The sequence below is a fragment of the Mesocricetus auratus genome, unplaced genomic scaffold, assembly GCF_017639785.1.
Source record: "Mesocricetus auratus isolate SY011 unplaced genomic scaffold, BCM_Maur_2.0 Super-Scaffold_4256, whole genome shotgun sequence".
Taxonomy (NCBI): domain Eukaryota; kingdom Metazoa; phylum Chordata; class Mammalia; order Rodentia; family Cricetidae; genus Mesocricetus; species Mesocricetus auratus.
The window spans coordinates 51,713,808-51,739,463 of NW_024429182.1; the positions used below are offsets into that span (position 1 = coordinate 51,713,808).

The following is a 25,656-nucleotide window of genomic DNA, read 5'->3' on the forward strand; positions in this document are numbered from 1 at the left end:
CGGTAGTCCATGCTGGTCTGGAATTTACAGAGATCTGCCTGCCTCTGCCTCCCGAGTGCTGGGATTAAAGGCGTGCGCCACCAACGCCCGGCTTGAAAAAAAATTTTAAAAGGTGCTTTTACCCACTGAGCCATCTTCCTCAGTTTCAAAATAATTAATAAATTCATCATTTTGGACATTTTTCTGTTTATAGTATAAACATAGTTTCTGGGGCTGAGGATGAAGCTGGGTGGCAGAGTACGTGCCTAACGTAAGGCCTTGGGTATGACCCCTCCATTGTAGACCCAAACAAAGCCATAATTATAGTATCTACAGTCCCTGCTGTCAACTTTCCATTCCAGGTGAGTCAGTAGCAACCCCCTGTGCAGTCCCTGAACCTGTTGAGGCCCTGGCTTGAAAGCTGCCATTTTCGTTTCTTCTCCATACTTTTTGCCCCCACCCCAAACATTCTTGCTATGTAGCTGGCCTTAAACTGGCTAAGCATCCCAAGTCCTGGGATTGCACATGTGCTCCACTGTGCTCAACCTCCTCTCATAACTTCCTGTGTGTATGAATTCATGGTTTTGCTAGTTTCTGAGCTTCCTAACATACTTCTCAGCACACGCTTGCCATATTATGGGACTTACTATTTTGGCTTAAGACTTGTTGGTGTTGCTGCATTAAGGACTTCCAGCATTTCCTGACTGCCCAATTGCCCTGTGTTAGCTGATGGTCATCCCGAAGGAAATCAAGCTCAGTGTATATGGTACCTGCCCTGTGCTCCACATCACTTTCCCCCTCTCATTCCAGAGGCTCTGCACCAGGATTTTCCCATGTGACCTTCTGGCACAGGCCTGCTTGAACATGCTAGTTTCCCACGTTCTCTGTTCTGCTTTTTTCAGGAAGGGTCTTGGTATGTAGCACTGGCTGGCAGTCCTGTCTCAGACTATAAAATGCTGGGTGACAGGTATGAGTCACCATAACCGGTGATGTATCTATCCACAGAATGAAAAAGAGGCCCCATCCCACAGACGGCACTTTTATGATACCTCACCATGGGAAACACAGCCACTCCAACCTACCAGTGCCACTTCAGGAATTGATCCCCCAGGAACACTAGAGTATGCAGAGTGGTTCTGACACAGAGTTATTTATTGCAGTGTTTGTGATATTAAAATAGAAATACATTCCATTGATAAGGATCTTTCAGTTAACATTAGTCACCTGAAACATGTACAACCCAGCACAAGTCATACAAAAAAAGGTTGATAATGGAAAGATCTCCAGTATGTATTTTCAGAGAGCCAGCAGGATATATGAACTGTTGCCATGTGAATAAAAAATATACCAAATTGTTTAAATATCATAAATACTTCTAGAAGGGACTGGAGGACAAAGGAGAGACAAGTTTTATTTATTTTTGAGGCAGGATCTTGACTATATATAATCGTGGCTGACCTGGAATTCACTATGTAGACCAGGGTAGACTACAATTCATGGACAGTCCTGCCTCTGCCTCCTGAGTACTGGGACCATAGGCTTTCACCACAGCCTAGCTTCATCAATTCTCTTTTGTATTTGAAAAAGCTGTCTATAAACAAATATATAAATAAAATTACACCTTTCAGTGCGTATTCCTGGCTTCCCCGTCTTTGGTTTATGGCACCAAATACTATCAGTGGGCCCTGCTTTTCACAGGCTCCTCACTTTGGCATATCACACCCCTAAACCTTCTCAGGTAATGCCAGGCTGAGCCACCTGCCATAAGATGGCACTGTGGACAGCCCAGTGCTCTGAGGTCAGAGGGCAATTCTCCCAGGGCATCTGGTAACAGTTGTGGCCTGGGTAGAATACACTCCTCTCTCTCACCACCAGCATGCTCCCAAGAAGTACAGGAGATAGGAAGCTAGGATCTTTAGTGTAGCCCTATTTCCCTTGACCCTTCAGATGAGTTAGGGTCTCAGCGACGACATAACGCTCCACTCCTTTTCCTGGTCTGGCTCTGTATTCAGCCAAACAACCATCTTGGTCACTAGAAACCAAGCAGTCTGGGCTCTGAACAGACAGTGACAACCCCAAGGACACAAATCCCATTCATATGAACTGTTGCCTACCCACCGTCACCCACCCATTGTTTCACTAGCTGGCAAGTACATACTGGAGCCAGCGTACCAGCATAAAACCTGCCAACATTTGCTCTAAATGTCAGGAGGCTGACAATGAGCTGGAACTGAGCTCTGAATCTTTGCACCACAACACCCCCCTCCCTTAGCCGTCCCAGGCCTGGCTCTGTGTGCCCCATTCTCCCTTCAGTGGCAAGACAGTCAGTATCTAGGGCCACAGGAGGGGGCACTTGGCCCTGGGGGATCTGAGCCCTTTGCAAGGGGACTAAGGGAGGACAATACAAAGCCCAAGCTGAGCCGCAAGGGAGATGGGCCCCAATGTATTTCTTGGGTGTTGAGCTGTATCTTGGTAGTAATCCCAGGCCTAGCATAGAGTGACTAAAGAAACCCACATCACAAAACAATACAGAGAACCCCCGTCTCGAAAAACAACAAACAAACAAACAAAAAGAAACCCACATTCATTTTCCCAGGCTATGTTGAGGCTTCACTATATTCTTACAGGCCTGTCATGGGATACTTCAGTAGACAGGGCAAGGGCACAGATCCCAGAAATGGTAGCTAGTTCCTTGGCTAGCTTCCAGCATCCTCCTGCAGACCACAAACAAGATCATACCTGGGGCAAGGCTCACCACTCTCCTGCATAAGTCCACAAGATGCCAGACTACAGTAGCTGCTGTCTCAATCCACAAGAGTGAGTGAGGGCTGCTCTGGGCAGGGACCAGGGGGATACAAGCCCAAGATGGCTGTTGGACCACTGGCTTGTATCACCTGAGTGGACTGCCCTTCCTGGTGCATGCCTGAGACCAACCAAATACTTCCAGAAAAGTGTTCTGCAGGAAACAGTGAGAGGAGGAGAGAGACAAGAACGGGGCAGAAGGTGAGGGCTCAGCTCCTCCACCTCAGAGGGACCAATGGGATACCACCAACCAGCTTTAATACTAACATGATTCTCTTAAATACATGTTACCCAGGACAGAACCTGGGGTAGGCTCTTGGCAGAAAGACTAAAAAGGAAAAATGAGAAAGTGGAATGGATCATCCAGGCAGCCCCATCCTGCCTAGGGCCTCCTGCACTGGGGGACAACTGCAGGGAGGGTAGGTGGTCACAGCTTCCTCTGGTCCAGTTATTGCTGAGGGGGGTGGGCTACCTTCCCTCCCTGCCCCCAAACACTTCTCAGAATTAGGTCTGCCTTCTGGGGCCCCAACAAGAGGCTGGAGGTGATGACTGGGCACCATCAAGGAGACAGCTCAGTAGCTGCTCTGGTGGCCTGTGAGGATGTAGAGGTTGCTGTGTGCCCCAGGGTTGTCAGTGGGAATGCTCTCCAGGATGATGTCCCTGGTGGGGGGAGAGGCGCAAGGTGAGCAGGGAAGGAAAGTCAGATGAGCAGGTGAGACCATTCCCATCTCTAGCCTGGCGGTGGTATTTGCAATGCAAAGTGCATTTCAGGCACCACCTTTATCTACCTGTGGGCCCCCAGCACTCGGAAGATCCTGGTCTCATCTGTGATCTCCTGAGTCACCTGGAAGAGAAGGGACTCTGAGACTATCCCAGCAGGTGCTTTCTAACAGGGCCCTCAGAGTTGGAGGCAGGCAGTCCCTGAGCCCCACTCACCTCGTTGGCGTCAAGGCTTCGGCCCTGCATGCCATGACTCCAGAAAGCCAGCACACTGTCCTGCAGGCACACTGGAAGAATGGGCTCTGTTGGCCCTACACTACCCCCACACTCCATGAGTCTCCTGATCCTTGCCATAAGGTCTGACCCAGGCCACCCCTCAGGATGGTTCTCCAAAGGGAGCAGGGAATCTACCCTGGTCCCATTGCTAACCCTGAGCCCTGAGCCAATCACACATGCTTCTGGACTGTGGCTGCCACCACGGCCACAGCGGGCTTACTTACCCACAGTCTCAATGGGGAAGTCAAAGGTGAGCTGAGGAGCCAGTGCAGCTGTGGGCTCACCCTGTAGGTTGACGATCCTCACACAGCCTGCACAGGGAAGAGAGCTGGTGTGGGGGAGGGTAGCTAGCTCCCCTCTTGGAGAGTAGACCCATAAAGCCTTCCTCACCACTGAAAGGACCTCAAAATTCGTACAAGACACCCAAGATCAAGTTTTCAGCACAAGGGTGAAGGGCAGGGAATAAGAGACAAAGAGATAGAATATGAGGGACTGAGGGAAAGAACAAGAGAGAGGGGGAAAGAGATATTTGCCCCAGAGGGACAAAGGACCGCCTCTGGATAGAGAGAGACAGACGTGGACATGGGCAAATGGCATTTATAAAGGGAAAGGGGAAACCCATGTCAGGATGAGTTGGTGAATTTTGATTGGGTATGTTAATTAGGGCAGCCAATAGGGGGGTGCTCGATTGCTGGACTTCATTACTTTGATAGCTAGACCTTTGTGGCTAGCTTTAGGAATATAATCTGATGGCTTAGCAAGGTAGAGGGAATGGGGGAGAAAGGGGAAGGCAAAAACTGCCGGCGCCATGTTTGCCATACTCGGGCCTAATAGAGCCCTCCAACCCTGATCCTAGGGCACTCACGTTCAAAGCTGACCAGGACTGTGTCCCTGTCCACCTGGATCACCTGCTGAGCGGAGCCTGGTATCCCCTCTGTGGGCGGAGAAGGGAGGTAAGGCCTGCCTGGGTGAGCTACCAGCCACTCTAGTATCCCAAGGACTATGGGGGACTGCTACAGCCAGTCCTAAACCAACAATGTATTTCACTCCCAGTAGCCCTACAGGATCATACTCAGAACAAGGGACTTGCCCTGCCCTTAGGCTTATTAGGAGCAATGGGTCCAGGTGGAGCCTACAGAAGGCTCCAGAGTCAGACAAACTTGGCTGTGAGTCTTACATGTGTGATCTAGCACAAGTCACTTCCTGTCTCTGAACTTCAGTTTCCTCTTTGGTCTTTCAGACATAACAAAGTCTACTTTGCAGGGCCATTGTAAAAATTAAGACTGAGGGGGCTGGAGAGATTGTTCAGTGGTTAAGGCATTAGCTGCTCTTCTAGAGGATGCAGATTTGATTCCCAGCACCTACATAGTGAGTGGTTCACAACCCTCTAGAACTCCAAGTCAGTCCTTCTGACCTCCAAGGCATGCATGTGATATTCATACTCATAAAGTAAATCTAAAAACTATTTTAAAAAAAAAACAGCAGAAAGGGGCTGGAGATTAAGAGCATTGACTGCCCTTCCAGAGGTTCAATTCCCAGCAACCACATGGTGGCTCACAACCATCTCTAGTGACATCTGGTGCCCTCTTCTGGCATGTAGACAGAACACTTTCTACATAATAAACAAATCTTGTTTTTTAAGTATTTATTTATTATGCATACAGTTTTTTTTTAATCTGTACATGCATGTACCCCAGGAGAAGGCATCAGACCTCATTATAGATGGTTGTGAGCCGCCATGTGGTTGCTGGGAATTGAACTCAGGTCCTCTGGAAGAGAAGTCAGTGCTCTTAACCTCTGAGCCACCTCTCCAGGCCCCTAAATCTTGTTTTTAAAAAGCAGCAGAAAAATTATGAAGAATGTCCCCTGAGGGGCTGATAGTACCAGGGGTCTTTCCTTCTCTTCCCAGTGCCCCAGCTGTCCCCATGGTTGACAGGTCACCCTTCCCCATCAGAGTATAAACCTCCAGTCCCTTCCTGGCCAGAGTCCCTCTTCCTGCCACTGCTGGCTCAGGCTTAAGCACAGGCAGTCAGCTTTGCCTTGGCTATTAAACCTTTTGATCTAAGAAGATCTTTTGGTGACATGTAAAACAAGATTGTTTCTAACCTAAATCAAGAAAATAATAATAATTTTTAAAAAGTAAGATCTTTTGGTTTAATTTGGTCTGTCTTTTTGTTTGTTTGGTTTTGGTTTTTCAAGACAGGGTTTCTCTGTGTAGTCCTAGCTGTCCTGGAACTCTCTCTGTAACCAGGCTGGCCTCGAACTCACACAGATTCACCTGCCTCTGCCTCCCAAATGCTGGGACTAAAGGCGTGTGCCACCAATGCCCAACCTTTTGTTTGGTTTTTGAGACAGGTCTCTCTATTATGTATCCCTGGTTGTTCTGGAATTCATTATGTAGACTAGGTTGACCTTGAACTCACAGATCCACCTGTGTCTGCCTCCTGAATGCTAGGATTAAAGTTACATGCCACCATGCCTAACCCTGTTTTGCTTGTGAGACTGGACCACACTATGTAGGTCAGGCTGCCCTGGAACTCTAAACCACTGAGCCATCTCTCCAGCCCCTCTTCTTATTTCTTTTTTTTTTTTTTTTGTGGTTTTTCAAGACAAGGTTTCTCTGTGGCTTTGGAGGCTGTCCTGGAACTCACTCTGTAGACCAGGCTGGCCTCGAACTCACAGAGATCCGTCTGCCTCTGCCTCCCGAATGCTGGGATTAAAGGCGTGCGCCACCAACGCCCGGCCCCTCTTCTTATTTCTTAATACTTAGGATTGTTATGCTAACTCATGGGTTCATGCAATCCCCCTGCTTCAGCCTCAGAAGAGAGACCATTGTGCCCAGGCTAGTCTAATAAAATCTTTCCTAGAAGCCCAGATCAGAAAGCCTGAAGTGTCCCCTCCCTGCAGCACCCAGCTCTGCTGCTCACCAGGCGGAATGAGGATGTCTGGAGTCAGGCCAGCCTCCAGGGGCAAGACATGGAACAGGACTCTGCAGCCGGGTCCCTCAGGCTCCTCTGCGCCCACACACACCTGTGGCAGCTCCTTCCCGTCTAGCACCAGCGGCTCCAGCATCCCTGCAGGGCTGGGCAAGGGGCTGGAAAAGTTCTGGAAGACAACAGAGAAGCCAGGCTTTGTTTCTCCTGCAGGCACCCTGCCACCCACCCACGGGCCCTCTGGACTCCTACCTTCAGCAGCAGGAATTTCTGCAGCGGCTCATACCACTGCAGCAGAAGCAGGCTGGCAGGCAGGGCAGCCAACAGGAAAGTACTGCCTGTGTAGGGGTTACGGACTGCGGGAGAAGGAGGTGGTGGGCAAGGGCTCAGACTCACAGAATCTCTCCCAGCCCCAAGCAGCCAGCTCTTACCCACGCGGCACTGCAGGCAGCCTTTGGTGTCAGGAATCTTGGTGGACAGGGCAAACCGCCTGCAGAGGTGAAAATCAGCATACATTCTGGGAGTCATCCACGGGCAAGGCCCCCAGTGAGCCCTGTGTGGTGGTCACTGTCATCTTCCTGCTTCACAGATGAGACACTAAGCTCAGCAAGGTGCAGCAATGTGCCTTTCAGAGCTGCAAGGGACTGAGGCCTGTGAGCATGTTGGACTCCCTGACCTGGGGCACTCTAGGAGGAGTTTATTCTTTTGTTTTGGGTCTCCCTCCCTCCTCTCTCTCTCTCTCTCTCTCTCTCTCTCTCTCTCTCTCTCTCTCTCTCTCTCTCTCTCTCTCTCTCTCTCTCTCTAAGACTACTTTATTTTCAGGTGTATGAGTGTTTGCTTGCTTGCATGCATGTATGTATGTATGGACACTGTATTTGTGTCTGGTGCCTGCAAAGGGAGAAGAAGGCATCACATCTCCTGAAGCTGAGGCTACAGGTCATTGTGAGCTGCCATGTAAATGATGGGACCCTGAATCCAGGCCTCTGGAAGAGCAGTCAATGCTCTTAACCACTGAGCCATCTCTCCAGCCCCAGGTCACTTGTAAGTTTCTAATGACAGGGTTTGTAACCCAGACTGGTCTCAAACCCCTGATCACCTTGCTGCAGCCTTCCAGGTGCTAATATTAGAAGCCTGAGCCACCAGATTCTGTGCCACCCTGCCTTGCCCCCCTCCCCCACACTTTTTGTCTTTCTTGTTTTTTAACGTTTCTTGGGCTAGCTAGTTGGCTCATTAGGTCCTGGCATCAGCCATCAAGACTTAAAACCTCAACTCTTGGGATCCATGTGGTAGGCAGAGGAAAATTACTCCTATAAGTTGTCTTTTGACCTCCACTTGTATACTCTGGTTCATCAATCCCCCCAAAAATAACAAATGTAACAGGGCACGGTAGTGTAAAGGGCTAGCCTGGTCTGTAGAGGTCAGAAGACAACTTGCAGGAACCAGGTCTCCCTTTAATATGAGCATCCTTGAGACTGAACTCAGATCATCAGGCTTGGCATCGACCATCTTTACCTGATAAAGTTGAGGCAGGAGGATTACTGGTTTGATGCTATAGTGTAAGATCTGTCTTTTTCTTTCTTTCTTTCTTTTTTTTTTTTTTTTTCTTTTTTTGGTTTTTCGAGACAGGGTTTCTCTGTGGCTTTGGAGGCTGTCCTGGAACTCACTCTGTAGACCAGGCTGGCCTCGAACTCACAGAGATCCGCCTGCCTCTGCCTCCCGAGTGCTGGGATTAAAGGCGTGCACCACCAACGCCCGGCCAGTTTTAGTTTTTTGAAACAGGGTTTCTATGTGAAACAGCCCTGACTGTCCTGGAGCTCACTCTGTAGACCAGGCTGGACTTGAACTCACAAGAGTGCTGGGATAAAAGGCATGAGCCGCCGCCACCGCGGCCGCCGCCACCACCACCACCACCACCCAGCTCTTCATGGTTTTAAACAAGTCACTAGTGTGAAGACAGAAGCCGAGGCAGGTACCAGCTTGAGTATACTCAACCCATTTCAAAGACTGACAAAGAGGCCCTGGGAAATGTAGATTCAAACAGTAAATGCCTGCCTAATGCATCTAGCTGGGGCTAGCACTCTCTGGGGCCAGTGAGTGGCTGTCTTACGGGGAGTCCCCCAGGCCCTCAGGGGACTGACCATTTGAGACTGTTTCTTCATCTGAGGAACTAAGCTATTAGCAGGACAATCTCCTCCCAGTGAATCAGGTCCTGTCTGTGTGCCTGCCAGGACAAGCCCCTGGGAGGAAGCAGTGTCTGCCTCACTCCACTGCCCTCTGCCCTCCCTCTTCCTCCCACTCTCTCCCCAGCTAGCATCAGGGTAGGCCAGGGGCATATAATTTTGCATCTCGTGTTTCCTCTAAAGAATTCCATGTCTTCCCCTCTGTATGTTCAAAGTAAACACAGGTTCAAAGCTGCCCAGCTTACCAGGACTATGGCAAGCCTCTGCCTAAGGTTCTGGGTCAGAATAGAGGCTCAGGAAACCAGAGGCCACAGGGTACCACATACAGGCTCGGTGTGGGCTCTATAGACAGGACTCTCCTCTAGGTCCCCCAGTACTGCTGTCCCTGGCCTGGCCTGGTCATAACAGCACTGGAGCCCCTGCCAGGCCCACTCTTGTTGGTGGTCCAGTTCTCCCAGATGAACTAGGGAGGCCCCACTCACGGAGAATGTGCGTGTACCTTCTGAAAAGCACGTTTTAATACAGATCTTACACTGTAGCATCAAACCAGTAATCCTCCTGCCTCAACTTCTGGAATGCTTGGGTGACAGGCGTATAGTTTACTTAATGTGGCAAATCATCACTTGCAGCTGATGACAGCTCCATCCTCCCCTCAACCTTGACTCCCCTTTCCCTTTCAAATACCTCCTATCACCAGGAAATCCTGCTGGATCCGCTTGCAAAACAGAACAAGAACCAGACCAATTCTCACTTTCTTTACTCCTGCTGCAGCCCACACCTCCACTGCTAGCCACCTGACCTCTGCAACAGGCTTCCCACGGCCTCCAACATCCTCCCTCATCAGTGGCTTAGTCCTCACCCAGCAGCTAGAGAGCCCATGAAGAGCTCAGTGCCAGTCATGCCTTACCAGTGGCCTCCTCCAACCTGCTGTGAGTCAAAAACCCAAGGCCTCCCTGTAGACAGATCCTCTGTTATCTCCTGTTCCTCAAGCAAACCACACTCACTTCTGCGCTAGGACCTTAGTATTAAGAGATTTCTCCTCCTCCTATAACTTTCCCTACATACCCACAGCTCTCTAACTCCCTCTCCACCCCCCAGAGACAGGGTTTCTCTGTGTAGCCCTGTCTGTCCTGGAACTCACTCTGTAGACCAGACTGACACCACCAAAACCACCTATTCTATCTTTTTAAAAGTAACTTTATAGCCCGGCGGTGGTGGCGCACGCCTTTAATCCCAGCACTCAGGAGGCAGAGGCAGGCGGATCTCTGTGAGTTCGAGGCCGGGCTGGACCGATATCCTTCAAAACAATACAGAGAAACCCTGTCTCGTAAAAACCAAAAAAAAAAAAAAGTAACTTTATTGGCTGGCAGTACTAGCACACACCTTTGATCCCAGTACTCAGGAGGCTGAGGCAGGCAGATCTCTAGTTCAAAGCCAGCCTGGTTGGTAGAGCAAGTTTCAAGACAGCTAGGGCTGCACAGAAAGAAGCCCTGTCTCAAAAAACAATAAATAAATGTATTTTTTCTTATTGGGCGTGTGTGTGTGTGTGTGTGTGTGTGTGTGTGTGTGTGTGTGTGTGTGTACACATGTGTGGGGTGTGTGTGGGTATGAGTGTATGTGTATTTGTGTGTGGGGTGTGTGTGGGTATGAGTGAGTGTGTGTGTATGTGTGCATGTGCGCATGTATGCACACCATGGTGTGCATGTGGAGTCAGAGACCAGCTTGTAGGAGGTGACCCTCTCACTGCATCACCTGGCCCCAGGATTTGAAGTCAGATCATCAGGTGGCAGGTGTCTTTACCCACTGAGCAATCTGGCCAGCCCCACACTCCTCTAAGTCCTAAGTTCTTCCTACAGTGATGGGAACTAAACCCACAGCCCCATATAAGCTAGGCAAGCACTTTATCAGCAAGCTACAGCCTCAGCCCTGTCCTGTGTCTTGGCTCAAACAGCGCTTTCTCACTATGATTCAGGAAGAGCACTTTAAATCCTCTTCTTCATTCTGCTCTTCCTGTGCTGTGAGCTCTGAACCATCACTGCCAAAGAGCCTCATTTTTCTAGGTCTACTATCTATCTCCTCACTACAAAAAAAATGGCACTAAGAGAAGGGGCATGCCGGGCGTTGGTGGCGCACGCCTTTAATCCCAGCACTCGGGAGGCAGAGGCAGGTGGATCTCTGTGAGTTCGAGGCCAGCCTGGTCTACAGAGCCGATACCAGGACAGCCTCCAAAACAATACAGAGAAACCCTGTCTCGAAAAACCAAAAAAAATTAATAATAATAATAAGAGAAGGGGCAAAGTTCCCTTCAGTCCACAGATGTGCCTGAGCCCTGAACAATGCCAACAACATATGAAGAAGGCACTGGAGAAATGACTGCACCTATTAATGCCGCTTATCTTCCTCAGTGGGCTCCTCTGCAGCCAGTTTCCAGACCTGACCATTCTGCCTCCCAAATACCATTCCTACTGTAGTCCTCTATATGGCCAACGTATTGTTTTCTGAGACAGGAACTCACACAGCTCAGGCTGGCTTCAAACTCAATAAGTAGGCAAAGATAATCATGAATTTATCATTCTCCTGCCCTTACCTCCCATGTACTGAGATTACAGGCATGTACAACCATGCCCAGCTGTGTTTTGTTTTTGAGACAAAGTCTCCCTGCGCAGCCCAGGACGGCTGCCTCCGTCTGATTGCTGGGATGTCAGGCATGAGCCCACCACAGCAGCCTGGATCTTAGACCGGGAGCTGAACCACCCCCCAACCCCCCCACCCCCGCGGGAAGCATATGACCAGCACATAATAGGACCCTTTGAAATGCTGACAGTGCTGGTGTCCACTGGACAGGGTCGAAGTCCTAGACTTGGCAACAGAGGAAGGGTCTGACCACCCGGGCAGCTCTCAGCCCTCAGGCCAACACCACCATGGGGTCCCCAGGCCTTGCCTCACGATCCCTCCTGCACACACTCTCCCCTCTCTTCAGACACTGGAATGTAGCCTCTAATTCTCAGCTGTCTTGGCCTCCTGGCTTCCAGATCATTCTCTCTAACCCTACCCTTGTCCCTGCCCTGAACCAAGCAGTCTGCCATAAATGCCCATGTCTTTTGTTTCTACAAAGTAGGGTTTCTCTTGACTCATGCGCCAGGTCCAGCACAGGGCCCACTGAACTGTGGATGAAGCCCACTGCCCCACCATCTACAAAGCATTTTTCACAGCTACAATCCCTCTGTGCATTCCAACGTGCCAGGTGGACACCAACTGTACTGACCAGGAGGAAACAACCTCAGGGACAGAAAGTGCCCAAGTGATTAGCTAAGATCCTGGCAGTCTCAGGAGTGGGCAGAGTCCCACACAGTCAGTACTACTCTGGACCTCCTCCAGACTCCACACTTGCTGACCTGGGGATGATGCGCTGAGTGATACGGTTGGTAGGGATAGAGAGGGGTGCCTGGTGCTGCAGTCTCCGCTGCTCAAACAGGCCTGGAAGGTCATGCGCCCAGATGTGCGTGGATTTCCCTGCAGCAGAAGGGGAAGATCACAGGACTCAGAGAAAGTTTGGGGAAGGGTGCTCTGGCTGCCTCTGCACCCTCCTCTTCCTACCTGAGAGTGACAGCAACACGTTGTTCACACAGTAGAGCCAGGAGCAGCGCTGGGAGATGAGCTAGGACCAAAGACAGAGAGAAGATTAGCACCCAGCATCCCTGTGCCTCTGCCCCCCAAAGCCAAGAGGCCTCACCTTCTCCAGTGTATCCTCATGCAGTTCATGCAGGTTGAGGGTGTAGATGCCTTCCTCAGCCCCTACTACCAGGAACTGGTCTGCAGGTATGGGTATGGGGGTCAGAAGCTGCCATACCCCCAGCCCAAACCTAAAGGCATCCTAGGTTACTGCTTCTGCTCCACCCCTGGCCCACCTCGAGTCACAGGGTGAACCCAAGTAACAGCAGCATGGATCTGCAGGGGGCAGCCATTGAAGACCTTGGAGAAGCAGGCACCCATCTGGAGAAGAAACAAGTAGCTGATGAGGGACCAGCGGGAATGCCAGGACAGCAAGGCCTAGGGATGCCCAGTAAACACTTACGTGCACCTTGGGGGTGGGAGGAAGGCCATGACAGGATGATCTCTACACAAAAGGGAAGGAGTCAGGGCCAAGGTGACACTCTAGAACCTACTCCCACCCCTCTGGTGTCCTCTCACCTCAGGATCCTCCCGTTGCTTCAGGGTGGCCCAGGCAGTAGGCAGCAATGGGGGGCTGCCAGGGACAGGTGGAGGTGCAGATGGGGTTCCTGTACACACAGACCGTAGTGACTCCAAGCCCCAGCCCCACCCCAGAATTCCTCCTGGCCTGCTAAGCCTGGGCCTCACCTGGGGAGCAGGACTGGGCATTGTCATCAGATGTTGGTTCAGTATGGGGAAGCCCCAAAACCGGGGCCCGTTTGATGGTTCCCATGGCATCATCTGGGGAGTCCAGCTCCTGGCAAGAGAGTCAGAAACAGTCTGGCCATCAGCAGGTGCCCTGTGATGTACTCTCGCCCCAAGGCACACAGCTTACTTTCCAGTTCCCTCTGCAATCCATACCTGGAGTTCTAAGGCTGGCCGAATAGTCAGGCTCCTACAGGGACACAGGAGATGGCATGATGGGGTGTGAGATGAGACTGAGCCCCAGGCCTGGAGGCCTTTTGCATCCCAGGTACAGGCCCCTCACCTTTCCTCCAGGGCCTCCTGGACTGACTGCAACAAGCTCCTGGGCCAGAGCAAGGGGCCAACGGTCAGCCTTACATAAGGCCCAACCCCCTCCGCTTCCCCAGTCTTGCTCACTCACCCACTCAGTTCCTCTTTTCCCAGCAGCGTCCATTCCTCCTCCCACTGCAGGAGACCAAGGCAAAGACATCAGGAGAGAGGTGAAGGAAAAGAGAAGGGTATCAAAAGATGGAAGGGAATAGTCAGGAATGATCTGGAATTCAAGGCCTGCCTAGACTCCAGGGAGAGTTCCAGACCAGCTACATTAAGTTAGATAGAGACCCGGTCTCAACATTGACAAAGAGAGGGAAATATATCAGGAGAGAGCAGACGGACAGATGGAGAATATTCTGGCAACAGACAAAAGACAAAATGACAGAAAGGCAAGACAGTAGGACAGCAGGGCAAAGAGAGGAACATTGTGGGATTGGGGAGTAAAAGAAGACAGTGTGACATGATTCTGTGACGGGCAGACTGAGGAATATGCTTAAGTGGGGGCCTCAGTCCTATGAAACCTAGGTTTTAGAAGGGGGGTGGCCAGCCTTTCGGGTGCTGTCTAGAGGAAAATGGCCTGGGAGGACTCCAGATGACCCAGCAACCCCTGCTTCAGACTGGCCTTGATTTGGAACATCCCACCTGCATCTGCACACCTGACACCCCTTCCCCCCACCCCACCCCCAGCCAGCGAATGCCTCACCGGTTCACTGAGAGGATCCGTCTCCTTCCAGCGAGGGGGCACCAAATTTTACTTGGTGAACTAGGGGTCCACAGTATTGGGTTAGGAGTGGTCCAAGTCTCACAATGGACCCCCAAAATAACACCAGATCCATGGCTGCGTTTAGCCCTGTTAGAAGACTTACACTGAATCTCGGAGGGGGTCCTCTCAGCAGGACCATGATGGCCCCGGGAATGGATGGTATCTGGAAACATATCCTGGGTCTAAGAAAGAACATACAGCAGACTTGCACCCAGTACTCACCCCTGACCAGGAATCCTTCCAGGTCTTGACATCATCAGTCATTCCGTTTTCACGACACCCCTCTAAGGTTACTATGATATAAAACAGCCCTCATTTCACAGATGGGAAAATTGGCACAGAAAAGTCAAGAAGCTTGCCAAAGGCCACACAGAAAGGAAGATAGCTTAGTCATAGTCATGGCTGGCTAGGACCTGAGGGTGTGCAGCGAGGCTAGACCCGCTCAAAAGACTCATGGCAGGTGAGCTTGACTAGAGAGAAGCTCTGTGCTACAATTCCAGAAGTCAAGGAGACTCTGATTTCATCACCTTCGGGCCCCTTCCAGCCAGCTGGGGCTGACCCAGCTTCCCGTCCTGGCTTTACCTCCAGTTCACAGTCTTCAGGGGAGAGGGCTCCCAGGTGGGGGTCGCTGGCCTTGTCAAGGAGCTGGGTCAGGAGGGCCCGCGGGAGCTGCTGGGTTGTGAATGGGTGCTGGGGGAACAAGGGTTCATCAAGTTGGCCCTATCTTCCAGGTCTTCTTTTTTGAGCCCCAAGTTCCCCAGGCCATCCCCTGTCTCCCACCTGCAGAAGTTTCTCAGCTGTGGGCCTCTTTTTGGGGTTCTTGGTTAGGGCCAGCTTGAGGAAGTGGTGAAAATTCTGGGTCCTAGTGGGCACAAAAGCCCCGCCCGCCCAGACCCAGGTTAAGCTCTGCATAGAAGCATCCTGTCCATTGCCCCAGCCAGCCACCAAGGAAGGAACAGCTGGGACAGTAATGCTGTTGCATCATAGCAATGCCTCCATCACAAGCCACCAGCCCTTCCCTCCTGTCCATTAAGTCCTGGGCCTAGGGTAGGAACCAAGCTCCACCCTTGGCAAGAGCTTCCATCCCACGGGTCTTGGCTGGAAACGGGTATCTCAGTTGTGGGTGAGCCCTCACCAACGTGTCTTGTCTCTCAGCTTGGGTGGTTGGAAGCTGCTTTTCGACATGAGCATCAGGGCCCTGGGAAGGATGTAAGGTCATGGGTCAAGCGTCAACAGGGCAAGGGTCAGGCAAGGGGGCGCGCGCTAAGCTGACCTCATGGGGTGCAGGTGGAACAGCGGTGGCTGTAGCTCGCCCAGCTCAATGGCAGTGATGCCCAGGGCCCAGACGTCACACAGCTCATTGTAGCCACCTTTGCGTTCCACAGCAGCAACCTCTGGCGCCATCCTAAAGTCAGGATCACAGATGGGATGGTCAGGTGCCCCACTTGTGGCCCCACCCCTATTCCCAGGGCACCATCTTACCAGTATGGAGTGCCGATGAAAGACCGCCTCTTGGCCACAGACGCTGTCAGCTCACCTGATACCCCAAAGTCCGCTGCAGGGAGGAGAGACCCTTGCCAGGCCCAAGGCCTCACTTACTTCCCATCCCAGGGCCCAGGCTATACCAGGGCAGGGCTTGGGTCCAGCCACAACCGTCCCAAGCAAGGCCAGGCCTCTCTTCTGAGAGGGGTCACAAACCTTCCATCCCTGAAAACCTGATCTCATGTCAGGTCCCTCCCAACCTAACCTCGGCCAACTTTTGGCAGGCAGGTAATATTGCTACATCTCCCAAGTCAGGAAACTGAGGCTTGAGCGAGCACTAAAGTGACTAGGCTCCCAGCACTCAATTCTATGGTCTCTGCTAAACCCTCACCCACATGGCATCCCCCAGTACCTACCCAGTTTAACATCACCCTGCAGAGTGAGCAGAAGGTTGGCACCCTGGGGGGGACACAGAAAGGAGCCTGTCAGGTGCCAGGCAGCTTCCTCCTCACTTGAACCATGCCCTCGGCTAACCCCTACCTTGATGTCTCGGTGAATTTTCCCCTGAGAATGCAGATGGTGGAGACCCTGGGGACAAAGACTCCTCTTAGCTCTAATCATCTTTCCTGAGCCCCTCCTCAGGACTGGGGCCCCCCACCCAAGCCGCTTCCTCCTCCCCTCTCCCCAAACAGGAAGTGACTGAGCCAAGAGGAAAACAGGCTGCTTCCGGCAACAGAACTGGGGCCCCCTCCCCCTTAGGACCCACAGCCCCTGGGACAGCCCATCCCAAGGTCCCACTCCCCCACTGGCCAGCTGGGTTAGGTCCACACTCCTGAGAATTCCAAAGTGGGTGCTGCCTATGAGTCCAGTACCTTCAATGCCTCCCTGCAAACGTAGGCTATCTGCCGTTCTTCCAGGGGCCCAGTGGCTGAAATGGACAGCATGATGGCTGGAGAGATAGTCTGAGGGATATGTTGACCCTCCCTAGCCACCCTGCATAATGGGAAGTAGCAGGCACCATTTCAGCAAAGTAATGTTAGCCATGCATGTCAGGCTGTGATAGTGAGCCCAGAGAAGCACAGCATTTCTCTCAAGGTCACACAGCCCAAGTTCAGCCTGGAGGATGCCCTCTCATGTTGGGATAGGGGAAGACCATGTCCCATGTCCCATGGAGCCTGGTTCTCACCGTGGTAAATCTCCTGCAGCGACCCCCCTCCACAGAACTCCATACAGATCCATAAGCGGTCATTCCTGGGGGGGGGGACGACAAAGCGCTGGGATTGGCACACAGCAGGGCACACGAGGGCGGTTTGGAGTAAGAAGATAAACAACCTCACCTGAGGTAGCTGCCAATGTAGGCCACGACATTGGGGTGGCGGCATTCACGAAGGATGGTGATTTCCTGCTGAAGAGAGCTGATGTCGTCCCCTGGGGAGCACAAGGCATTATGGGGGGCACACAGAGATAGCCCAGATTCTGCCCCTATGTGCAAACTGGGCATAGAATGTTTCTTTCCTGGAAAGGCAGGTGCCAACTCTCAGTCTCTCCTGGGGTCCGCCTCTCTGGAGCTCTCGAAAATGTCAACTATCCGCCCCCACCAGCTCACGCGCCCCAGCCTGCCTCCCTGGAGTGCAGAGGCCCCACCCGGGCCCACACCTGGGTCTAGCTTGACAATCTTCACCGCGGCCAGTTCGGACGTGACGGTGTCAAGGGCCTGAGGGGCGCAGAGCAAGAAGCGGGGTGAGGAGGGGGCGGGACCGGGGCTCCGGCGGCGGGACGTGCAGATGCACCCTCCTCCTGCGCTCCCGCCTGTCCCACCGCCCCGCACAGCGCACCTTGTAAACGTCGCCATAGGTCCCGGCCCCCACACGCTGCAGCAGCTCGAAGCGGTCCCGCGGATCCTGCAGCGACACATCCCGCAACAGCGCCATAGCCCGGCGCCGGACCGGCCGGCCGGCTCAAGCTGCGGAGCCGGCGCGGAGCGGCGCGGGGCGGGGCGGAGAGAGGCGGGAGGGCAGGCAGGGGCAGCCGCAAGGCTCGGAGGCTGTAGGGGCGGGGCCAAGCTGGGGCGGGACCAGGCCGGGGATGCCCCTCCGCCCTCCTGGCCAGGAGGAGGCGCCCTGTCTGCGCGGGGAAGTCCCCTAGTTGGGGGCGGAGCTTAGGTTCTTCCCCACCCGGATTCTTGACGCGCTACAGGTGCAGAGTATTAAGTTCAAAATCCAAAGACAGAGCAAAGCGGACATCCACTCCCCGCCCCATCCCCAAGTTCCCAGATGAAACACAAACGTGTCTTTGATTTTTTTTCTTAACAAAATGTATTTATCTTCCTTGAACTAAAAAATAAATCTATGTACAAAACAGGAAGAGACTGGCCCTCCCCCACCCCGTGCAGATTTCCTCCCGGGACCTCGGGGAGGTTCCCAGAGGGTTGGAAGAGGTCCTGCTCTGGTCTAGGGCCAGTTTGGTCAGGAAGGGGGCGAGGCTCAGTAGTCACAGACAAGAGTCGAAGCTTCATGTCCTGGACTCTGGGGTTAGGGAGGCGAGGAAGCAAAGATTTCCAAATTCAGGCAGTAATATGTAAGTTCTTTGGGGTAGGAGACTGGATTCCCAAAGGCCAGAAATCTACCCCTAGGGATTGGAGTCCTTGGTTCTCCATTTTACAGGTAGCATCTGTGTTTCTGGGCTAAGGTCAACCTCAGCCCCAAAGTGGGAGGAATGCCGAACTGCTCAGACTTGACTAGGGTTCCTGTCATGGTCTACTCAATTTTGGGGGTTGGACCTTTAAAGATTGGTTACACAGACCTACAATGAGGTTCCAATTGGCTGGCAGGTGGGAGATGAAGCCTAGATTCTAAGAACTGAGCCACAGCCTAAAGGAGCTAACTGAAGGTTCCCAGTCACTGCAGGACAGCTCTGGGCCCCCTAGGACTGTGGGCAGTCTGGGCTTGAATTGGGAACTAGGGTGAAACCTCCTGGGAGTGAGGGCAGGGCCCAGGGCCTGGTCAGGGAATCCCCAACAGTTCAGAGGCCCTTGCGCTGCCGCTTAAGGAAGGAAAGTGTGTAGTCGCTGGGTGTGGACACTTTCTGTTTCTTCATCTGCACTTGCGACTGCGCAGTGAGTTGTAGCTTGATGGCACTCGAGTTGATCTTGGTGGCCACCAGTAGCTCCTTCATGCCCTTCATCTTCTCACTCTGGAAAGTGAGCACTGGGCCCTCCGGTGGTGGTGATGCTGCAGGTGCTGGACCCTGAGCAGCACTGCTGGCTTCTGGGCCACGGGCAGTACCTGGGACAATCCCTGGTGTTTTCCGGGGTGGTCCTGACCCTGCATTTTGCCCAGAGCCAGGGCCCTTGTCCAGTGCAGGCTTCTTGGGTGGGGGCGGTTCCTCAGGTTTGGACTCCCGTCTAGGACCTCGCCGCCGGCCTTCTCGGGCTTCATCCCCCCATGGTTCTTCAGCCTCTGCTGCCTCTGCTTCACGGCTAATTATGTGCACCTTCTGCCGCACCTGAGCAAGAGTGCAAGCCAAGGAAAAGGTTGTGGATCACCAGTGGGAGTGCCAAGCTCAGGCCCTGGCCACCCCTCTAGGAGTTTCCTTTTGTCTGTACTCAGGCATATGCAATAATCCCATTGCCCTGTGGCCACTGCCACCACCTGTAGTTCCCAGCCCCCTGCATAGGCCTCTCACCTGTCCCTCGAAGCGGCCTAGGGACTGCACAAGGAAAGTGGCCCAGCCCACATGCAGTACTGGTGTGGGGCTGCCTTCCTCCCATTTGCAGATGCCATCATAAAATCGCAGCAGGTGGGCAAAGCACTCTGGGTCCTGGAGGGCAGAACCTTGGCTCTGGGTGCCCTAGACAGAATAAGGAAGAGGTCAGACACAGTGTCCAGCCAGGTTTCATCTGGGCAAAGCTCTGGTTTCAGTTAAAGCAACTACAGGCCAGGACTGTCCTTTTACTAAGCCAACCTTTGTTATGCATGCGGGGGAAAGGAAGTGTACCTTTCCTCACCTACAGCCTAACCCAGGTGAGAACCTGGCCATGAAAGAGACGAACATCAATCAATCCATTTACCTGAAGGCTTTAGCTCTAAAACACCCTCAAGTCCTTTCAAACCCAAGCCCAAGATATCAGCCCCAGCAAAAGAGGACCCCCAGTTCTGTCCATGCAGTCCAATGTGCCCAGGAAGGAAGGTGGAACAAGGGAGTCCTGCCCTTCACCTGAGCCTGCTCCCCTGGCCGCTCCTCGCCTGCTTCTAGCAGGCTGGCTGCCTCCTTCAGCAGATTGGGTATGACATCATTGGCCACTTCAAAGAATTCCTTGTAGATCTCCTCATCCTCCCGGCAGTAGTTGTAGCTGTGAGAACATGTAGGATTCAGGTTGACAATGCCCCCACAATTGAACATCCAACTGACTGGGTAAGAGGTTGGGGTCCTTGTTCATCCAGATGACGGTGACCACATTACTTTAAGGCAAGATTAAGGAGTAGGATGTGGGGCTAGACTAGAAATTGGGCAGAGAGAGGAAAGAAGACAAGGCATAAGGCTCCAACCAGAGGTCCTCACTTCCTGGGTAATGGCAGTTTGGTTGTAGGGGCTGATCAGAGAGGGGACAGGGCTTGGGACACAGTCTCACTCCTGGATGACTGCCTGGAAAGTGACAGAAAGGACAAGCTGGAGGCCCTGGCAGGGGAATCCTCACTCTTGAATAACAGTGGCAGTGTCGGCCCAGGCCTGCAGGGCTTCGCGCACATTACGGTTGCGACAGTGGTAGCCAGCCAGGTACATGTAGGGGTAGATGTGCTCATCCTGGTAGTAGGTCTTGGCTGAGGCAATTCCCTGGAGGATGGGGAAGAGGAATCTCAGCGAGGGAGCCCCCAGCTGCATGGGCTAGCACAAATGCCTCATCAATGATATCTTCAAAAGAAGGACCCCGAAGAGTCCTCCCTGACTCCAATCCTTGCTGACCCCTCTAGCTGGTGCTCCCCACTCCCTCTCACCTCCATCCCAGGCCTGATATACAAGTCTGCTTATTAAGGCAAGGGCAGACAACAGGAGGGGTGACCCTATAAAACAAGGCCTAGGAAGTGGCAGGGCAGGTCTCTTCCCCACATATTCCTCTATAAAGACTTCTAAGCCCAATCACCCCCTACCACATTGAGCAACCTAACATCTCTCCACAGTGCTACCACGAGCTACATGCCAGGATAATGAGGGGCAGCTGGAAAATGAGGGCTGGTGAGACAAATCCAGGCCCTGCCAGTACTATGCTAGGGAACCCAGGGCACTTCTTAAACATACAACTACCCTCATTATACACGTGCTTGATAGGGCGGGAAATACCCTCCAGCACACAAAGTTCATTTTTCACCTACCTCCTCGAAATTTCCAGAAAGGAGTTGCTATTTTCTGAGATGCCCTCACCTTGTGATAGAGCGTGAGTGGGTCTGGCCGACCAGGGGTGGGCTCCAGCTCCTCCAGATCTGCCAAGTTCCCTAGAGCCATGGGGTACCTAGGAACACATAATAAGCACAGGTTGTCACTCAGGACCCTGGCTCCCCCAAAATCTAGTCTGACCACATCCCTCTACTGACCTTTCCAGATGTCCCAGGTCATACAGCAGCCAAAGCAGCTTCTAGAGCCAAAGGGAAAGAGTTATGAGTGAAGAGAAGGGAGCTGGCTGCCTATCAGGTAGAGTGGTGTCCAGAAGCAACAGGGCCTTTCTACCAGATTAGGCCAGAGTTCAAGACTCAGTCCTTTCATGAAGCAAAGGCCTTCATGTCTCAACGCCAGTCTCCCATTTCATAGACAGGAGGAGGGGTGGGGGCTGGGCAGAGGCAGGCTCCTCACCTGCTGCAGCTGCAGCAGCTCCAAGGAATCAGTGTGAAGGTCAATGGAAGGGTTGATGGCACACACCATGAACGCCACCTCCATCTTGCGATCACAACGCATGTATGATCCTTTTAGGTACAGCCAGCTCTTGGAAAGGCACAAAAGTAGGTATCTCAGGATGCCCCACCCTGTGCCTGCTCTAGGGCATGGCAACTTCAATCTGCCTTCCCCCTTGATACGAACAGGGACGGCTGATGGGAAGAGGAGCATGGCCAGGGAAGTGGAATCCCTCAGATGACTTGGGCTAACAGTAAGAAAAGGGTGAGACTGAGAGGAAATACAATACCCGTTCAGCCACACCAGCATTGACTGTTTGGCCCCTGCGATCTTCATTGCCTTTGCCATGCCAGGTGACCTCAGCTGTCTGTTCCCCATTGGGCCCAAACACCACCCAAGCATGATCCTCAGACAGGGCCAGATGGACATCTCGGAGACCCAGGGCCTGGCAGGCCCCCACCACTGCAAAGGCCACACCTGAGCTGTCCAGTTTAGTGCCTGTAGAAGAGGGTGGAAATAAGAGCTCTGGCCTGAAAGAAGGGGCCATGCCCCCAACACCTCTCAAGCCTGTGTCCAAGCCTCACATGTCTTCCCATCACATCCGGCTTTTCTTCTGCACACAACCCCTCACTCCTGTTAACCCAACCCCAGCAGCAAACCTTCCTGGATCCCACCCCTCCCTCTTCTACACCATGTACTTCTGTTGGCATAATGATTTTACTGACATCTTACTGTACACCTATTAGACTGTAACAGGGAGAACAAACCCATGACCCACCCCACAGCCCACGCCCTGACTTATATCTCTGTCTTTTTTTCTGCTAAGCTCAGAAATGGCCTCAGATTCTTGCTCAATACCATGCACCGGGAGCTGAAGCACTTTACAAGTCCTTAGCATTCTGCAGCTCAAGTCTGTGTTTCCTTTCAAAATATTTTCATAGGCATCATCTCATTTAATTCTCTCAAATGTATATACATCCCTTTGTCCTACTTCCCCAAACGGCTGCCACCGGCTTTCCCCATATGTTAGGCTGCCAGATTCCTGTGACTAATCAATGGCAGGGCTAGGGGTGCTGAATTACCAGCCTACAATTCAAACCGCCAAAAAAGCTAGGAAACAAGGAGGACCCTAAGAAAGACATACATGGTCCCCCGAGAAGGGAGATCTGGTCCCAAATGATCAGGATCCAGTCCCAGCCCTGTCATTCTAACATTAAAACATCACTTGCCCTCTTCGAGATTGTATTTCCACAGCTGCAAAGGAAAAATATTACAAGGTATACAGGTCTCAAATGGGCTGTAAACATTCAGACACTAGAAGAGGTGAGCCAACATTCATTTACTCCCCTGACCACCTGTCTGACTCCAACCTGTGATGAAGCTGAAGAGGGACTGGATGTGGGCACGGTCCTTGAAGTAGGAGCGGCTGAGGCTGTTCCATATGACATCGGAGACCTTTTTTACCAGTTCGCGACTGGAAACGCCCCCCTCTCGAGGGTAGAGGGAGAGGTCGACAGCGCCTCGGATCTGGGCGGTGAATCGGGCATAGAGGGCAGCAATAATGGACAGGTCGGCCACCGGGAAGTAGGTGAGGCCGCCAGGAGGGTCGGGTGCAGGACTGGGCTGGAAAGTGAGCTCGGGCACGTTGGTGGGGATGACACGGTTGACAGCCAGGAAATGCTCCACGAAGCCCAGGACCAAAGAGAGGAGCACCAGGTCAGGTTCCTCTCGGCCCAGCTCCGCAGCGAACAGGCGCACCACGTCGTCGATAGAGCGCAGAGGAAACAGCGTCTTCTGGGCGGCCTTCAGCCCCATGGCGGCGGGCGGTGGCCTGCGGGCGAGCCGAGGGAGGGAGGGTCGGGCTCGGAGGGACAGCCCCCTCCCAGGCTCAGCTAAGGCTCTACCCTCCGCCACAATTCTGTTTCGCCAGCCGCTTCGTCCTGCGCTCACGGGCGGAGGCTCGGTCGCTGAGACCCTTCAACCAAGACTGTGGGGCCTTCTTGTTCCTTACAATCCCGGGACCCCCAGCCCCGATGAGGCTGCGTCCCAAAGACCTCAATGAGGACCCTCAAAGGTCACCCCTCCCGGTCCCTATGACCTCTACCCGGCCCTCTGGAGCCTGTCCAGAAGACGAACCCAAACCAGCCGCCCGCAAACCCCAAGGAGAGTCCTGGCCTCAGTCCCCCGAGCCCACCTCCGCGCTTACATCCCACACAAGGCACCGCGGCGCCCGCCGCCTGAAGCCTGCTGGGAAATGAAGTCCCACGCCCCCTATGGCCGCACCGCCTGCCGGGAAAGAGGAGTCCTTACTCGCTCCGCCCTCGCCAAGTCTGGAAAAGATGAGAGTCAAGGCCGCAATGGCTTATGGGAGAGGTAGTCTCGCTGCTCCAGTGCGGGTAGACTGAGAGACCTTGCTACCTTCTCGAACTCCTCAGCTATTGGTCATTCTATGGTCACGCAACCCACAGGTTCCGCGGTGCCATCTGGGAGATTGTCTCCTGGAACTAAACGCTCTAAGGCTACTGTGGCGCTGCTGCACTTGTATAGTATGGCCAGTTTGCAAGATGTGGGGGGAACTGGTGCTTTAAAACACTTCAAGGAGCCGGGCGTTGTTGGCGCACGCCTTTAGTCCCAGCACTCGTGAGGCAGAGGCAGGCGGATCTCTGTGAGTTCGAGGCCAGCCTGGTCTACAGAGCGAGTTCCAGGACAACCTCTAATACAATACAGAGAAACCCTGTCTTGGAAAACAAACAAACAAACAAACAAACAAAAAACACTTCAAAGAGAGGGACTTGCTTTGAAATAGTACAAGGGTGCTGGAGACCTGGCAAGGCTGTTTAGGTCTTGCAAAGGACCTGGGTTCAAGTCTCAGCACCCACATTTTGTGACTCACCATCTGTAAGTTCTAGAGAATCCATGCCCTCCTCTGATCCCCGCACCACCACCACCAAGCCCCGACGTGGTGCACAAACATAAAAACATGCAGACAAAACGTTGACACCTAAAAAGACTGCCGAGCAAGACAGAGACAAGAGGGTCTTGCTGAGCTCAAGGCCAGTCTGGTCTTAACGCTAGCCAAGATGATGCAATACCAGCCCTTGCAAATTAGAGGCAAGAAAATCAGGGTAGGCTACAGAGATGGTTCAGAGTTAAGAGCATTGGCTGCTCTTGCAGAGGACCTGGGTTCTCAGCAGCAGACCACAACTGGCTCTTTAACCCAGTTCCAGGGGATCCGATGTTCTGTTGACCTCTGCAGGCTTCGGAGAGGCACCTCGTGCACACACGAATGTAGAATAAAGTTTAGGAGGGGGAGGAATCAGGAGTTCAAGGTCAGTCTCACTTCAGATAGGGTCTTGCTTTCCAGTTTAGACGGCCACAGCCTCCACTGTACTGGGGTTATAGATGGACACGACCAGTGCAAAGACACAAACTCTTCACATTTATGACCTCATCTTCACTAATGACCCTGTTTGCAAAATGAAGTCTCTGATACTAAGATTTCATTATATGCAACTGAGGAGACGGCTTAGCAGGTAAGAGCATTTTGCTGTATCAACGTGAGGACCTGAGTTCAAATCCCCAGAATTCACATATGTATCTGGAATCCTAGCACTGTGGGACAGGGACAGGGAACAGGGAACGGAGGCGGGGGCATTAGAGTCAGGAGGGTTCATAGGGCTTCCCTGTCTACCAACCTAGCTTCAGGTTCAACAAGAGAGCCTGTGTGAAGGGATAAGGCAGAGTCTCGGGGCAGGATGCTTGAGAGGTTTCTGTCTTCCAAATCTGAACAGGTCCTTGCACAGGTGCACAGACATTACGTGTATACATAGAGACAAACTTTGTTTTGTTTTATTTTTTGAGACAAGGTTTCTCTGCGTAGCCCTGGCTGTCCTGGAACTCACTTTATAGA

General features: G+C 52.7%; 2 protein-coding genes and 1 long non-coding RNA gene across 5 annotated transcripts; 1 reads left to right on the forward strand and 2 right to left on the reverse strand.

Annotated features, from left to right (window-relative positions):
- Positions 1–67: 67 nt before the first annotated feature.
- Positions 68–1,613, forward strand: LOC121141367. Its single transcript, XR_005878262.1, has 2 exons — positions 68–892; positions 985–1,613. It is a non-coding gene; the product is annotated as an uncharacterized LOC121141367 (long non-coding RNA).
- Map4k2 (mitogen-activated protein kinase kinase kinase kinase 2) lies at positions 1,114–17,867 on the reverse strand. The gene is given in 33 exon segments (XM_005063941.4): positions 1,114–3,441; positions 3,570–3,625; positions 3,718–3,788; positions 4,002–4,088; positions 4,643–4,711; positions 6,705–6,882; positions 6,963–7,066; positions 7,142–7,200; positions 12,286–12,403; positions 12,488–12,548; positions 12,624–12,703; positions 12,799–12,883; positions 12,966–13,007; positions 13,082–13,170; positions 13,250–13,358; positions 13,463–13,496; positions 13,590–13,628; positions 13,707–13,750; positions 14,322–14,357; positions 14,359–14,381; positions 14,485–14,563; positions 14,964–15,071; positions 15,162–15,243; positions 15,517–15,579; positions 15,655–15,786; positions 15,864–15,936; positions 16,280–16,322; positions 16,404–16,451; positions 16,736–16,791; positions 17,050–17,114; positions 17,201–17,291; positions 17,520–17,577; positions 17,699–17,867. Coding segments are annotated over 33 exon segments (2,466 nt in total). The 5' UTR covers positions 17,795–17,867; the 3' UTR covers positions 1,114–3,353.
- Positions 17,868–18,154: 287 nt separating this feature from the next.
- Positions 18,155–24,046, reverse strand: Men1 (menin 1). 3 transcript variants are annotated; one of them, XM_005063942.4, is made up of 10 exons: positions 23,953–24,046; positions 23,117–23,577; positions 22,036–22,244; positions 21,708–21,836; positions 21,452–21,492; positions 21,282–21,369; positions 20,560–20,696; positions 20,079–20,214; positions 19,548–19,712; positions 18,155–19,367 (listed from the first exon to the last, which is right to left on the reverse strand). In XM_005063942.4, coding segments are annotated over exons 1-10 (1,851 nt in total). In that variant the 5' UTR covers positions 23,955–24,046; the 3' UTR covers positions 18,155–18,884. The 3 variants fall into 3 exon arrangements, with proteins under 3 accessions (XP_005063999.1, XP_005064003.1, XP_021082193.1); XM_005063946.4 differs by having other exon boundaries at positions 23,941–24,023; XM_021226534.2 differs by lacking the exon at positions 23,953–24,046 and having other exon boundaries at positions 23,117–23,927.
- Positions 24,047–25,656: the final 1,610 nt, after the last annotated feature.

What these genes read in the sequence shown, in the direction of transcription:
- Men1 (XM_005063942.4), bottom strand. An exon ending in ACTGCCACTGTTATTCAAGA is followed by an intron (nt 20,215 to 20,559) that starts GTGAGGATTCCC and finishes ATGTTCTCACAG; the next exon opens with CTACAACTACTGCCGGGAGG. An exon ending in TAGGCCGCTTCGAGGGACAG is followed by an intron (nt 19,368 to 19,547) that starts GTGAGAGGCCTA and finishes ACTCTTGCTCAG; the next exon opens with GTGCGGCAGAAGGTGCACAT.